Here is a 16859-nt window from a genome sequence, read left to right on the forward strand (position 1 = left end):
CTACATTCTGCTATTTATAATTATTAGTAATTTGCATCATATATTTACACCTATTTTATTTCATGTTATAGCAAGTTTCTAGAGACTAGATTATGAGTCTTTGTAAATTGTGTTTCTAAAGGAATTTTACAAACACACAAATGCCATTGTGTTTGCATTATTAAGTTTGTTATGAATAAAAAAAATCATTGTAAGTTAGAGCTTAATAATTATTTCACTATGAATATAGGTAAAGGTAAAGGTGCCCCTGACCATCAGGTCCAGTCGTGTCCGACTCTGGGGTTGCGGCGCTCATCTCGCTCTATAGGCCGAGGGAGCCGGCGTTTGTCCGCAGACAGCTTCTGGGGCCTTGTGGCCAGCATGACAAAGCTGCTTCTGGTGAACCAGAGCAGCACACGGAAACGCCGTTTACCTTCCTGCTGTAGTGGTACCTATTTATCTACTTGCACTTTGATGTGCTTTCGAACTGCTAGGTGGGCAGGAGCTAGGACCGAGCAACGGGAGCTTACCCCGTTGCAGGGATTCGAACCGCCAACCTTCTGATCAGCAAGCCCTAGATTCTGTGGTTTAACCCACAGCGCCACCTGGGTCCCTATGAATATACTTCTTCACTATGAATATACTTCTTCTTAATTGCATTTCACTATTAATATACTTCATCTTAATTGTATTTCAGTTCAACAATTACTTTGATAAAATACATATTTTGTTATGTGCAAATGGCTTTAGATACCTATTAGGTCCATATAGCATATATTCAACATACACAAAAACAGTGACAATTTGTTGCTGACAAAGGACAGCTGGACATATAAAGGGTCCCATTACCTTCAGTAGCTCACGGCCTCATCAGACCTAAACCCAGCCCTTCCTGGCAGTAAATCGTGAATCATCGTGTATGTGTGTGCTATGCAAAAATCACAATGTGGGCAAAACCATGAAGCCAGCCAATGTGCCTCTTGATTCCTGCAGCTCCCATTCATTCTGCTGGCTCAGCTCTCCCCTGCCTCAAGCAGGCGGCAATGAACCACAAGAGCAAAATTCACGATGCAGGAAAAACTGTGAGGCCAGCCAATGCCTCTAAATAGCTCCTTCCTTATTTCAGACACCATGATATACCTGTATATCGCAATGTTTAGCTGGCGATATACTGCGATGTTGAAAACCAGCTATCGCCCAGTCCTAGTGTGCATTGTGTGTGGAACGTAGTGAGCTTTGTATCTGCAGAATGTCTGCTTTGCAGAGAACTGTGGCAAGTGCAAAAAAACAACAACATCCTATTGAAGCTAAAGCTGCCACAAGAGGATGGAAACTTTGGGGTCATCCACACTTTCATTTGTCCTATGATTTCATGTCACGGGTCCAAGAGGAATATATATATATATTGTCCTGCTGCTTTCCCCACAAAACCTTGTTGTTTACTGTCAAATTGGAACAAACGCCAATCGGGTTTTCTATTCCAATTCAGAAGTAAACAGCTCCTTTTCCTGGGGAAAGGGGTGGGACAAAAACAAAAAAACCTCTCGGATCTGTGATTTGAAAACACTTGAACAGAAGTGGAGATAGGCCCTTTGCTTCAGTGTTTGAAATATACTCGGAGTCAAGAGTGAATTTCATGCTCTTTATTCAGCTCATAGTCATCAAGGAGGAGAAGAGAAGACGAATGGCTCTTTTCCCAAAACCATCTGCTTATATACATTATTTACACAATGGGCCTTGCGTGATTGGCTACTTCAGGGCTACACCTGTGGGCCAATTATATTGTGGATTGACTTTTGCCTGCAGCCTGATTGGCTGCTCCTACAGGCCAATCAGGTAGCAGATTCACTTCTGCCAGCCGCCTGATTGGCTGCTCCAGCAGGCCAATCAGGTTGCGGATTCACTTCCACCTGGAGTTGGATTGGGTAGCTCCCGCTGATTCTGAATCCTATTGTTCTAGGATTCAGCTCAGTACATAACACCCCTCCCCTCTAAGTTCCAGTCCTGCCCGGGAAGTTGCATTCGTAGTCCCCAAGGTCTGCTGGCCGCCTCCGTGTGCGTTGTGGCCTGGGGTGTTCCTTGGTCAGGGGTTCTGGTTCTGGCTCGTGTTCCGAGGCTGCTGGCTGTGCCGGGGCTGTCTGGTCTGGCGCCGCTGAACCACTAGGTTGTAGCTCTGGTTCCGGTGTCCTTCCAGCCTCGGGGCGCCCCTCTGTGCCTACTGCTTCTGCTTCCTCTGCCCACCCCTCTCGCTCTACAGGCCTCACTGCCCTGCTGTCCCCTTGGGACCCCTCTGTCCCGCTCTCCTCCCGGGTTCCTCCTGGGAATCGTCGCCGTATCTGGTCGCAGTGGCGGCGCCAACATTGCCCCCCTTCCGTTAGTACCTCGTACGACACGGGACCGGTCACCTTGGTGACTGTGGCGGGTACCCATGCTGGGCCTGCCCCAAAATTCTTTGCATACACTGGGTCCTGGGCCACAAATGTCCGGGGGTTCCTGCCTTTCCCCACCACTACCTCATCCTGAGCTCTGTCGGGGTGAAGTCGGTCCAGTCTAGTTGCAAGGCGCCGGCCCATTAGTAATTCAGCTGGGCTCCGGCCCGTCGTTGTGCTTGGGGTGCTGTGCTGTGCTAGAAGAAATGCGGCAAGGCGGTATTCCCAGTCCCCTTGTGTCATGCGGCGGAGGCTGTCCTTGGTGGTCCGCACCATGCGCTCCGCTTGGCCATTGGTGGCAGGGTGGAATGGTGCTGAGCGGATGTGGCGGATGGCGTTCTGCGCTGTGAAGGTCTGGAACTCCTCTGACGTGAATGCGGTTCCATTGTCCGAGACGAGGGTGTCAGGGAGCCCGTGGGTCGCAAACAGCTTACGTAGTACCCGGATGGCTGCCGCCGTAGAAGTGGATGGTACCAGTGCGACCTCCAGCCATTTGGTGTAGGAATCCACCACTATGAAGAATGTTTTTCCCTGGAAGGGGCCAGCGAAGTCCACGTGCAAGCGTGACCATGGATGTCGGGCGGACTCCCAGGGCTGGACTGGGGCCCTTGGGGGATCCGGGCGGGATTCTTGGCAGGTCTGGCAGTGTTGGACCCAGGCCTCTATCTCTCTGTCAATCCCCGGCCACCACACATAACTCCTGGCAAGGGCCTTCATCCTCACTACCCCTGGGTGTGTCTCGTGTAGGGCTGTGAGGACCCTTTTGCGGAGGGGCTGGGGAACAACAACCCTGCTTCCCCATAACAGGCACCCCTTGTGGGCCGACAGTTCATGTTTGCGGTTTGTGTAGCCAGCGAATTCTGGCCCGGGGCTGCTGCTGGGCCATCCTCGCCACACCCAGTCCAGGACCCGGGAGATGACCCTATCTTTTGTGGAATGGTGCGCAACTTCTTGTGCCTGAATGGGTCGGTCGGGAAGCAGCTCCAGGGTCATAACCTCTTGCGCAGGCGCTGGGTCGGGGCCTGTTTCTGGTAGTGGTAGCCTGCTGAGGGCGTCTGCGTGGCCCATCGCCTTCCCAGGGCGGTGGATTAGTGCATACTGGTAGCCGGCAAGGAAAATTGACCACCTGAGGACACGTGGAGACAACACTTGGGGGGTCTGCTTCTCAGGGGCAAACAGGCCAAGCAACGGCTTGTGGTCAGTCACTATGGTAAAGGGCCGCCCGTACAAGAAATCATGGAATTTTTTTACGCCCTTCACGATTGCCAGACCCTCCTTGTCAATCTGTGAGTAGTTTCGTTCGGCTGCAGCAAGCGTCTGGGAGAAGTATGCCACCGGCACCTCTCTTCCATCCGGGAGTTGGTGTCCCAGGACAGCGCCGATGCCATAGGGAGAGGCGTCGCATGCCAGCACCACTGGCAGCCTCTCGTCGAAGTGTGCTAAGACCGAGTTCGAGACGAGCAAGTCCTTGACTGCCTGGAATGCGGCCCTTTGTCGCTGGCCCCACACCCAAGGGGCCCTTTTATCTAGGAGTCTGTGTAGGGGCTCCGCTACCGCTGCCTTATGGGGAAGGAAGGCATGGTAAAAGTTCAATAGTCCCAAGAATGACTGAAGTTCGGGCTTGCTCTTGGGCGCTGGGGCCTCACAAATGGCCCGTACCTTGTCACCGGTTGGATGGACCCCTTCTGCGTCCACCTTAAATCCCAGAAAGTCCACCTGCGGCACTCCCAGTAAACACTTTTCCCGCTTCACCTTGAGGCCCGCCGTCTGGAAACGGTGCAGGACGGAGCGGAGGCGGTCCTCAAATTCCTCTGGTGTGGGCCCGGCGATCAGTACATCATCGAAGAAGGGGGTGACACCAGGAATCCCTTTAAGGAGAGAGTCCATTAGATTCTGGAATATGCCTGGTGCCACGCTAACGCCAAATTGCAGCCGCTTTACTCTGAATGCCCCTCTGTGCGTCACAATCGTCTGAGCCTCTGCTGTGGCTTCGTCCACAGGCAACTGTTGATACGCTTGGGCCAAGTCCAGTTTGCCAAAGATTTTTGACCCAGCCAGGGTGGCGAGGACATGGCTGACCACTGGCACTGGGTATGCATGGGCCGTGAGAGCCTTGTTTATGGTGCATTTGTAGTCTGCACAGATGCGGACCGAACCGTTAGGCTTGACGGGTGTGACAATTGGAGTTTCCCAGGGGGCGTTGGGCACCGGCTCCAGCACTCCTTGCTCCACGAGCCGGTCCAATTCCTCGTCTATGCGGGGTTTCAGGGCAAACGGGACCCGGCGGGCCTTGTGCCTGATGGGTCGTACAGCGGGGTCTAGCTGTAGGGCAATGGGGGGTCCTGTGTATCGTCCCAGTGCCCCATCGAAAACCCCTGGAAACTCTTTGCATATGGCGTCCACGTCCACTTGTAAGCTAGTGCGGTTCACCCCAGTAACGGCTAGCCCCAGAGGTCCAAACCATGCCAGTCCCAGTAAGCTAACGTAGGGGCCCTTAACTACCAGCAAGTCCAATTGTTGCTTTCGCCCTCGATATTGCACCCTGAAGGTCCCCACCCCCATAGTAGGGACCTTACGTTTCTGGAAGTCCCGGAGGGTGAATGGGGCCGGCCTTAGTTTGGGACCCCCATTAGGGCACAGTTCCCTTAATGTTCGGGCCGAGATTATGGATAGAGTTGAACCCGTGTCCAGCTCCATGCGGCATGGGGCTCCCTCTATCTGTACCTCTATATAAATTTTCTCTGTGCTGGGATGGGGCAACTGGAATACCTGGTAGTCCGTGATCTCCGTCGAGTTGCCTTGGTGCATGGTGCCGTGTGACCTGGGGCTCCTGGGTCGGTCATCTGATGCTTGTCGACGGGTGAGTCGAGCCCGACACACCCGGGCGATGTGTCCCAATTTTCTGCACTGCCTGCACTCTGCGTTGCGGAAACGACAGGTCCTCCTCTCGTGGTTCTCCCCGCAGCTTGCACAGTTCCCTCCTTCTCGTCGAGGCTGCTGTGGTGTGTGTGCTGCTTGAGTGCGCCGCTGTACTCGGTGTACTTCTTCCCTGTCAGATTCGGATTCGTCGGTGAGGTCTTCGTGGTAGACCCTCGGTTGGGATGGCGGGGCCGGTCGTGCCTCTTGCGTTGACCTCTCGGCGGCTTCGGTTGCCAGGGCTTCCTCCAGAGCAATCTGGAACGTGAGGTCTTTTTTGGCGTAGAGGCGTCGTTGCAACATCTCGTCCCTCAGGCCACCGACGAGGCGGTCACGAAGCATGTTCTCCAATTCTGAGAAGTTGCATAACCGGGCGGCTTGGCGGAGGGAGGTCACAAACCCAGTTATGGTTTCCCCCGGGGCTTGCCGTTTTGCGTAGAAGGCATTTCGGCAAGCTACCACCGAGGGCTGTGGTGAGAAGTGCTCCTTCAGCCGTTCCATTATTGTTTTGTAAGAGACGGTAGCGACATCTCTAGGTGCAAGGAGAGCCCGGGCGATTTCAAACGTCTCCTCTCCACAGACGCTGAAGAATGTCGCCCTCTTCATGGCATCGTTGGTGACTTCTTTCGCTTGCAGGAGGAAGTTGAAACGGGCGGCGTACCCTTCCCAGTCTCCTGATGCTGGTTTGAATGGCGAGAAGCTGCTGTCGGTTGCCATTCTGGGTTCCTTGGGTCCTGGAGCTGAAGCCTGGATGCACGGTGCGATGCAGCGGTGCAGCAGGTGGCGGTGCTGCGGTGCAGTGCGTGGTGGCGGTCAGCTCAGCAGGATCCCACCTTCGTCGCCAGTGAAATATACTCGGAGTCAAGAGTGAATTTCATGCTCTTTATTCAGCTCATAGTCATCAAGGAGGAGAAGAGAAGACGAATGGCTCTTTTCCCAAAACCATCTGCTTATATACATTATTTACACAATGGGCCTTGCGTGATTGGCTACTTCAGGGCTACACCTGTGGGCCAATTATATTGTGGATTGACTTTTGCCTGCAGCCTGATTGGCTGCTCCTACAGGCCAATCAGGTAGCAGATTCACTTCTGCCAGCCGCCTGATTGGCTGCTCCAGCAGGCCAATCAGGTTGCGGATTCACTTCCACCTGGAGTTGGATTGGGTAGCTCCCGCTGATTCTGAATCCTATTGTTCTAGGATTCAGCTCAGTACATAACAGTGTTTATGTTAATTGATGACTGGGAGACTGGGCCTCTCTTAGAAACTGCCGGCATATTGCCAGATAACTTGCTTATCTGTCTCTCTGGGACCACAGAGAGAATAGTTCTTAGGTAAGAACCTAAAGAAAACTGGACTGCATTGCTAGTTGTTTAAGAGCAATGAGCTGATTTGTATTTTAGTTGGTTACCCTTTTTTGTAACCAGTTAAAAGATGGTTTGCTGTAAAACTTTGGAACTATATTTTTCTCAGCGTGGAGAGCTTATTGATCCATACTCTGCACAAGGTCCAGATCAGGGAATTCTGCTCACATAACTCTTAACAGGGTGGAGCTGAAAGTGAGGAGGGAATATTGGGAGTGACCTTGAGGCAAGGGAAGGAGGCCGGGTGGTAATCTTTCACTTACCCAGGAAACGGATGATGCGCCGTAGAAGGGGGTTGAAATAGCAACACTCTCCTGAGACGATTGTCTTCTCCTCGCGTCTCTCAGGCTGGAGGAAGAAGGCAGCCAGTTCCCCAACAAGAATCTGACGCAGGCAGGTGGTGGGTAAGAGAAAGAAGATCAGCTTTGGTCAAGTCAAGCCCAATTTATTAACCACTGGAGTGAGAAAGAATCTGTTTCTTTGAAAGTGCTTATGACACGGTGTTTACACTTGTGGGTCCAACACACTTATTTAGCAAGACGGGGCCTCACTCTTTATCGGGATATCCATTTCGGAGACCATAAATGGCTGAAACAAATAGATGGGCACTTGCTGCAGAAAAAGATGTGACTACCTAATTCTTGGGTTCCATGCTCACTGCAGATGGTGACAGCAGTCATGAAATTAAAAGACGCCTGCTTCTTGGGAGAAAAGCAATGACAAACCTAGACATGGTCTGAAGCTCAACATCAAAAAAACAAAGATCATGGCCACTTGTCCCATCACCTCCTGGCAAATAGAAGGGGAAGAAATGGAGGCAGTGAGAGATTTTACTTTCTTGGGCTCCTTGATCACTGCAGATGGTGACAGCAGTCACGAAATTAAAAGACGCCTGCTCCTTGGGAGAAAAGCAATGACAAACCTAGACAGCATCTTAAAAAGCAGAGATATCACCTTGCCGACAAAGGTCCGTATAGTTAAAGCTATGGTTTTCCCAGTAGTGATGTATGGAAGTGAGAGCTGGACCATAAGGAAGGCTGATCGCCGAAGAATTGATGCTTTTGAATTATGGTGCTGGAGGAGACTCTTGAGAGTCCCATGGACTGCAAGAAGATCAAACCAATCCATTCTGAAGGAAATCAGCCCTGAGTGCTCACTGGAAGGACAGGTCGTGAAGCTGAGGCTCCAATACTTTGGCCACCTCATGAGAAGAGAAGACTCCCTGGAAAAGACCCTGATGTTGGGAAAGATGGAGGGCACAAGAAGAAGGGGACGACAGAGGACGAGATGGTTGGACAGTGTTCTCGAAGCCACCAACATGAGTCTGACCAAACTGCGGGAGGCAGTGCAAGACAGGAGTGCCTGGCGTGCTCTGCTCCATGGGCTCACAAAGAGTCGGACACGACTAAACAATTAAACATCAACAACACCTAATTCTGCTCTTTGATTCTGGTCCCCAGCCGAGTTGACTTTAAGTCTGCTCCTGTCTGCAGAGATACTGTTATTGCTATTGAAACAAAATTAAAAAAAATCCTTCCAGCAGCACCTTAAAGACCAACTAAGTTTTTTATTTTGGTATGAGCTTTCGTGTGCATGCACACTTCTTCAGATACACTGAAATAGAAGTCCCCAGACACTTATATGTATGTATAACAATGTTATTGCTATTGTTATTAGCCTTTATTGGCACAAGATTAAGCAATAAAATCATAATCCAAAATACACACAATATAGAAAAGACTAGATAGCCACCATTGAGTAAATCAGGCAACTTTAGATTTAGGTTTAAAAATCTCGACTAAATACCCCGAAACAATCTTGGTTGTTTCCAGAGTATCATCCCTCAATAAATATTGGATTACAGACTCTTCGTAAATTGATATTTTAGGATGTAAGGAAGGCACAAGGAGATCTCTGCCAAGGGTGTTGAGAAGAGGGCAATCCAAAATTATGTGATGTATTGTATCTGGTGTTTTCTTATTACAGGAGCAGAATCTGTTCTGGAAGGAGATTTTTTGAAACTTTCCGAACTAAAAAGAAGAGGGGAATGCATTTAGATGAGCTAGCATAAAAGCTCTGCAATGTGATGACTAAATTATAAAAGTAATTTGGCATTACTCCATGGTGGGGATGCAATCCTAAGTAAGCAGATGAACATACAAAAGGCTGGGGGGGGTAGAGTTTTGGGATTTCATGGTCTAGCAGTCTCTGCTTGATGAGAAAGAAGATTTGTGACTCATCCAATAGGGAATCTATTGCAATCCCCATTTGCCCGAGTTTGAGGGTAATATCAGAAAACCATGTAAAATTGTGTGTATCTCTGCTACTAATCCTGACTTTTGTTACTTAGGATTTCTCCAGACATCCTTTTTAAATCTTCTATTACGCTCATGGTGGTATCGGAATAGTTATATGTGATCCTGCTTTCCATACTGTAAAATGACTATGAGAGGGTCTATTATCTCATTTCAAAAATAAAAAATTAAATAAACTGAATTGAACTGAATAATAATAAATCCACCGTCCCCCCCCTTTTAAATAAAATACAGTCGTACCTTGGTTCATGAACACCTTGCGAGTTGAACGTTTTGGCTCCCAAACGCTGCAAACCCGGAAGTGAGTGTTCTGGTTTCTGAACGTTCTTCAGAACCCAAATGTCTGATGCAGCTTCCGATTGGCTGCAGGAGCTTCCTGCAGCCAATCGGAAACCATGTCTTGGTTCCCGAACGTTTTGGAAGTCGAACAGAAAAATAAGGACTTGATCATCTGGAAGCATTCCCTAATGATAACAGCAGTATGTCGACGGAATGCATTACCTCGAGGAAGTAGCTGGATTTTTCATTTCCACTTTGGAAAATACCTGACAAGAATCTGATAGTGCTGGGATGGAAGTCTAGATAGGGTTTGGCATACGCCTGGATTTTCCTGGTATATGGAATACTGTAGTCAGTAGCAGTGTTCAGGTGGAAATCAGGAAAAACCGTCCGGGAAAATCCGGACATATGGCAGCCCATGTCGACAGTGCTGCTTTCCCATAAAAATAGCTCAAAAACTGCATTTTCAAAAGCGATGTTGGAAAAAAAAAGTCTGGATTTTCACAGTTTGAAATATGCCAACGCTAGTCTAGCAGGCTTTCTAGAGCAGAACAAGAACTTACTGCATTCTAAAGGGCTTCCAGTCCACAAATGCTTTTGAACCCACATGGCAAGAATGCATCATGAGAGGGCCGGCCCACCTCTGAGGCAAGGTGAGACAACCACCTGAGGCAGCAGGACCCACAGGGGCAGCAGATCCCAGTGTATATCTTTATTCCCTCCTTGTTCTAATATAGATCTTCACTCCCCTCTTATTCCCTGGAAAGCGTTAGGCGCCATTTTGGGGTTTACCTCCGGTGCCCAAATGTCTTGGGCTGGCCCTGAATAAAGATGATATCAACATTTGGTAGATTTTGGATAAAAATAGGATGGTGTGCAGAAACATTTCCTGAGTTGAACCCGAGGGCACCATCAGAGGCAGTACGCCTCTGAATATCAGTTGGTGGAAATTGCAGGTGTGGAGAGTGCTGTTGCACTGATATTCTGCTTGTGCGCATCCTAGGGACGTGGGTGGGCTCCCATGGCTCTGTCCCAGCTCCTGCCAACCTAGCAGTTCGAAAGCACACCTGTGCAAGTAGATAAATAGGTACTACTGCTGCGGCGGGAAGGCAAATGGCGTTTCCGTGCACTCTGGCTTCTGTCACTGTGTTCCGTTGTGTCAGAAGCGGTTTAGTCATGCTGGCCACATGACCCAGAAAGCTGTCTGTGGACAAACGCTGGCTCCCTCAGCCTGAAAGCAAGATGAGCACTGCAACCCCATAGTCGCCTTTGACTGGACTTAACCGTCCAGGGGTCCTTTACCGTTTCTTTTTACTGTAGGCATTCTGTGGGCATCTGGTTGTCTACTGTGAGAACAGGATGCTGGACTAGATAGGCGCTGGATCTGATCCATCACGCTTTTCTTGTGTCTTGACCCTGTTCTTTCGGTCACCCTTCCAAAACACCCAACACCCAAATGGCTCTGCATTTCCTGCCAAGACACCTGCCTCTATAGCATCCTGACCTGACAGCATCTCCCAGAGATCTGCCTGGCTGAGATGGGTGCAAGGGTCGAAGGATCTCCATTTGCCACCCAGTGGTGGATCATATGCCCATGCTGCATACCTACCAAGTTGCTGTCAGAGAAATAAGGGACCGGGCCAGAAATAGCAGACCGGAAGTAGTGCTGCCGCCATTTTGGAACTGGGCGGAGCATGCTCAGAAGTGAGTTTTGATGCTGCTTTGCCCAGTTCCAAAATGGCCACCGCTCCAGAAGTCGCACTGCAGCCATTTTGGAGCTGGGCAGAGCAGCATCAAAAGTCGCTTCTGAGCATGCTCCTCCCAGTTCCAAAATGGCCGCCGCGCCAGAATAAACCAGGGAAAAACAAAGAAATCCGTTTTTTTCAGCTAGGAACAGCTGGAAAAACGGGGATTTCCCGGGGAAAACGGGAGACTTGGCAGCTATGCCATGCTGCCCAGGGCAGGCACGTCCCCCAGGGGTGTGGAGAGTACCCTCCCAAGTGCGGGATAGCTGTGTGCGCCCCCATGATCCTGCTTACTTCCTCTCCCCTTCCCACTCACCTGCCTCCTTCCCGTCCTCTCCCCTGCCTGCCTCCTCCAGCTGGGAGCATGGGGCTACAACGCACTGCCCGCCCATGACTCCCGGGCTTACTGCCAGCCATCAGGGGAAGGGGGGAGCTGCTGCACCGTGCTCCTGGCTGGAGGAGGCAGGCAGGCAGGGGGAGAGGAAGGGAAGGAGGCAAGTGAGCGGGAAGGGGAGAGGAAGGAACCGGCAGCAAAGCAGTGCAGCAGCTTCCACCGACGGCTCGCGGTAGGCATGGGAGTCCGAGTTGCGGGCGGGCAGAGCACCGAATGTCACCCCCGCTCAGGGATGACACCCGGAGCAGTGCACATCCTCCCTGCCCCCACCTTCTTCCGCCAGTGTTGCCACCAAGCCCAATTCAAGGTTTTTGTTTGAGACTCTGCTACCTGTAGGAATGCCTTGCCCCAGACCAGCCCTTGACTTGAGATCCATTGGAGAGGCCCTGTTAGTTGTTCCAGCATTAAATGTCATCTGGGAATCAATTACCCTTCAGAGGCATTTGTCAGCAACAGCACCCTGGTTGCAGAACATGCTCCTTCCAGAGGTTAGCCTGTCATCTGAATAGTTTTATGTGGCAGCTGAAAACTTGTCTTTTTTTTAGACAAGCTTTTTCAGTTAGGGCATTACATTGTTGAATTGGGAGGTTGTTACCCAAAACAACTGTATTGTGAATTTAAATGTCGTGTCTATATACTTTTGGTATCCCACAGACACAAGTCTGAAAATAAATAAAATGATGGCAAGATGATAGTTTTGAAAAAGCTGGTTTAATATTGGGTTGGTCAGGATATGATTAACCAGCGACCTTCTTGCAATGTGGGTCACTGCCCTTCCTCCCAGGGAACCGTTGTCCAGACACTGACAAGAGATGGCGTCTGAATTAAAGGAGGGCACTGGGATAGCAGCGAGAATAGAGTCAGACATTCAGCTTGCATGTTTAACAGAACGGTGGGGTAATATTAACTCTAAATGTGTGCAATGAAGACAGTCCCAGGAGAGCTCGGCTCAGTCCTACTGTTTGCATATCGGTCTGCAATTTCTCCTGCATACAGTATTAATTCATGATGCACTGAAGATGAGATCCAGTATGATGGACTCGCGAAAGGGTTTGACTGTGGGTGTAGGGACAACTGGCTTCAAATACCTGCTCAGTGCTCTTAGTGTCTCCCACTCTCACCCACTTCACCAGGATGTTGTGATGATACATGGGAAGAGGGAGGGAGAGCTGCGCATGCTGCCTTGATTAGATTAATAAATTTGAGGTGGAGCATTGCAAATTCTCAACATACACAAGAGTAAGGATGGAAGGACGTTTCAGTTCTGCTTCTCTCCGCTTCGCATTTTTCCATACTTCTGCAAATTTCTCCTAATTAACGTTTTTTATATGTAGTTTTGACACAGATTTGTGTCAAACATACAATGCTATTGTATGCTATTTTCAGTAATATCTTCATTTTTATGCACCCTTCCCCCGAATACATGCATTTTAGTAAACATTGGTTGGAGAACTGCACTGCAAAATTCAGAGAGGTGTGCATTTCAAAGGATAGCTGTGTTTTGGTTTGCATATTGTTCCAGAAAATGTGGATTTCATGGATTCAGCTTTAAATGAAATCCAAATTTAATTTCTCCTCTATGCCTACATGTGGGTGTCTTGCTCAGACTTCTTTGTGTGTGTAGCGGCAGTTCTTGAAAAATTCATATAGTAGAAATTCCTATACAAAGTGGCCTGACTAGAACCTCCTGGGCGAACACAGAGCTTGAAATGTGTGCCTCCAAATTTTGGGATGTAGTGTTCAGCTAATGAAATGTACCAAAATGCATAATTTAGGGTGTGTGTGTGTGTGTGTGTGTGTGTGTGTTTCTCAGAAAATGCATTCCAAAATACAATTTAAGTTCCTATTTAAATGTGCATTTTTGTAAGGACCTTTTTTTTTAATAATTGCAGATTAATGCAGAAATGGGACAGTACTGACTTATGAATGAGCACATGTCAAATTCATGCGCCCGAAATGGACGAATCTGCCCAACCTTGGTGGGTAGTCACAGCACACCTACATCTCAAGCATATATATCTGCATGTGTGTGTGCGTCAGGCACGGTTGATCTACATGCCGGAATGGTTCTCAAATTCTAGTACAAAAGAACATGACTGAACAGCTCCGCACCTTTTCCCCCCCCAGCGGAGCTTCAAAGTTATTTGCAAAGAAAGAGCTAGTTGTACCGGTACCTCTGCTTCCTTTAGGCCCCTTGACTTTGATATCCGAAACCAAGTTCCCTGGTGATCTTACCCCCAGAGGGAACATGTGGGTCCTAAATCTCACAACAACAGCAGGGGGTTGTCACCCCCTCCACACCCACCCACCCACCACGTGCCCTGCTGGGCTCTTACCATTACGGTGGGCACAGCAGTGACGAGAGAGTAGACGAGGACCGGAGGCGCCCGGCTTGTGTCTTCAGGGCCAGGGTAGGGCTTTGCGTAGGCACTGTCATAGCAGAAGAAGCCTTGGAGGTGCACCGGGAAAGTGTTGGTGTATTCAAAGTGGTACGCCAGCACTACAGTGCCCGCCATAATCACCAGCTGGAAGTAGAACATGGCACATCAGGCAGGGGAGCGGCGCTGAAGACTGAATGGGAGACAGAGGCAGCCAGGAGAGCCGGATCCCTGGAGCCACTGGAGCCTGGCAGGCCCCCCCCGCCCTCCGCCTGCTCCTCCGTGCAAGATTCCTCGTGTACTCCTTTTCACGCTCGGGTGCCTGCTGTAGCTGTGCATCACATCACGGCTGGCGGGAGAGGCACCGAGCTTGCCTGACTCAAAGTCAGGCAGACAGTTGCCTCCTTCTGATGCAACCCCTCCTTCCCCTGCCCCCTCTTCCTCCCCCCAAGCACCAAATAACTCTCCGGGCTCCCTTCCATTCCCTGGCGATTCACTGCTCACAAGCAGATGTTCGCACGGAGAGGGCTGGTGTCTGAGACCACGTGTAGGTGAGGGCATTTTCAGGGGTTTGGGAGCGGGGAGGGCAGAGTACACCTGCCCGTTTTGGTTCCCATCCCTGCCTGCCTGCCTGCCACGGCCAGGCAACAGTTCAAATGGCACCCCCTATGTGTGACGCATGAGAAGGGGCTCTATGCAAGGAAGGGGCAGTGGTGTCTCGCAGCTGACACTGCCCCAGAGATGTATACCTCCTTGCCTGCCTCCCTCCCATGGCTCCTCCAGATTGCGTGTGGAGGTCTGGAGGGGGGAGGTCTATGTCTGTATGCCCCTCTTCAGACCTCCATACGCAACATCTCCCAGAGCAGCTCCTGGTTCCATGGGGTGGGTGGGTGTGGAAAGAGAGGCCCTTGCAAAATTAGCAAGGAACCATAGAATTGTTGACTTGGAAGGGACCCCAAGGATTATCTAGGCCAACCCCCTGCAATGCACTAAAGGGTCTCAGACAGATGGCCACCCAACATCTGCTTTAAAACCTCCAGGGAAGGAGAGTCCACCACTTTCCAAGGGAGTCCGTTCCACGGTTGAATGGCTCTTACCGTCAGAAAATTCCTCCTGATGTTTAGTCAGAATCTCCTTTTCTGTGATGCGAATCCATTGGTTTGGGTCCCAACCTCTGGGGCAGCAGAAAACAAGCTTGCTCCATCTTCCATGAAACAGCCCTTTAGATATTTGAAGATGGCTGTTGTCCCCTCTTGGTCTTCTCCAAACTAAACATACCCAACTCCCTGAACCATTCGTCATGAAGCATGTGCAACATCTGTCTCTGCACCCCAGCAAAGCAACAGAGGTGACCCAGCAACTGAGGAAACAACTGTGTGCAATCACGGGTCCCTGTTGATATTCTAAAGGCTGCTGCAGCAAAATTGCTTAGATTGCGCTGGGCAGCTGCTCCAAGACTGGCAAAATGCTCTGCGCTGGACAGGAATAAAATACTTTGAACGGCTTCAAAAGACTTGGAAGTACCGTTAATGCGAAACACAATATGTTCAAGCACCTTGCTGAACAATGATTCTTCAACATCAACTTCGTTGGACTGGTCATGTTGTGTGGATGCCTGATGATCGTCTTCCAAAGCAACTACTCTATTCTAAACTTAACAATGGAAAGCGTAATGCTGGTGGTCAACAAAAGAGGTTTAAAGACTCTCTCAAGGCAAAGCTAAAAAAACAATTGCAAGGGCTCCAAATGGAAAACAGCCTTTACCAAAGGTGTCATGGGCTTTGAAGACGCTCAAACTCAGGACAAAAGGGAGAAATGTGCTAAGAGGAAGGCATGTTTGGCAAACCCTCACCATGATCAACTCCTGTCCAGAAACCTATGTCCCCACTGTGGAAGGACGTGTGGATCCAGAATTGGCCTCCACAGTCACTTACGGACTCGCTGTTAAAGCCGTGTTCATGGAAGACAATCTTACTCAGCTACGAGTGATCGCCAAAGAAGCAGCAGCACCCCTTAACTACAGAATTGGGGTTGTCCTTGGGCAACTGTGGCCCTGGAGGCCTAACTAACCCATGCTGACTACTCCTTTCTCAGTTCCAGGGAAAGCCTGGTCTGGTCACTTGTTCATTTGGCTAAATCCAGTGGCAGCCTTACCTCCACAAACACAAAGCAGGGAATGATGGAGATGCTTCTCTTAAGCTCCTGCTTATCACCAGCCATGGCACCAGGGCTTGGACCTCTCCTCAAGGAAAGACGTGAACTACAGAAAGGAGATACCAAAGCAAGTTGGTCAAGTGGCTTCTGGAGAAGTGAGAATATTGTTACACACCATCCCTCTCTCTGAAAAGTACGAGATTCCAGGCACTTACCCAGGATTCATGTTTCTTTCAGAAATTAGGCAAAAACTGTGGCGTCTTTACAATATATGGTCTTATTTACACAACCTGTACCTAGATGGAGGGATTGCAGCGCATTTGCATCCTATGACGGATGACGCTGTGGTCTAAACCACTGAGCCTCTTGGGCTTGCTGATCAGAAGGTCGGCAGTTTGAATTTGCATGGTGAGCTCCCGTTGCTCTGTCCCATTTCCTGACAACCTAGCAGTTTGAAAGCACGGTACTGCAAGTAGATAAATAGGTACCACTGCAGCAGGAAGGTAACAGCGTGTCAGGAGTATGGGCAGGAATCAGGCTCTGGGGCAGGCACCCCCAAACTTTGGCCCTCCAGATGTTTTGGACTACAATTCCCATCTTCCCCGACCACTGGTCCTGTTAGCTAGGGATCATGGGAGTTGTAGGCCAAAACATCTGGAGGGCCGCAGTTTGGGGATGCCTGCTCTGGGGCCTGTAGTGCTTTGCAGGACTGGGGCCTGCCTCAGCTTGTGCTGGAGAAGCAAGGAGTGGCCACTCAGGTGAAGACCTCAGCTTGTGCTGGAGAGGCAAGGAGTGGTCACTCAGGTGAGGCCACTTGATACCTCACTGCACCTGGTGGCAGGAGCTGGGAGGGATAAAAGCTCAGCATTTCCCTTCAGCTCTTTGCCACAGCAACGCTATCCCTGC

At 50.0% G+C, this 16859-nt stretch overlaps 1 protein-coding gene across 1 annotated transcript in view; it reads right to left on the reverse strand.

The window, feature by feature from the left end:
* PLPPR2 (phospholipid phosphatase related 2) overlaps positions 1-16055 on the reverse strand; it is a 36023-nt gene extending 19968 nt beyond the window's left edge. Inside the window, exons 1-3 of the mRNA XM_060268755.2 lie at positions 15954-16055; positions 13758-13946; positions 6952-7072 (exon numbers count right to left, since the gene is read on the reverse strand). Of these exons, the coding sequence (XP_060124738.1) occupies positions 6952-7072; positions 13758-13946; positions 15954-16019 (376 nt within the window). The 5' untranslated portion in view covers positions 16020-16055. The remainder of the gene's footprint in view (positions 1-6951; positions 7073-13757; positions 13947-15953) is intronic.
* Positions 16056-16859: the final 804 nt, after the last annotated feature.

The sequence above is a fragment of the Zootoca vivipara genome, chromosome 15 (assembly GCF_965207765.1).
Source record: "Zootoca vivipara chromosome 15, rZooViv2.hap1.1, whole genome shotgun sequence".
NCBI classification, from domain to species: Eukaryota; Metazoa; Chordata; class Lepidosauria; order Squamata; family Lacertidae; genus Zootoca; species Zootoca vivipara.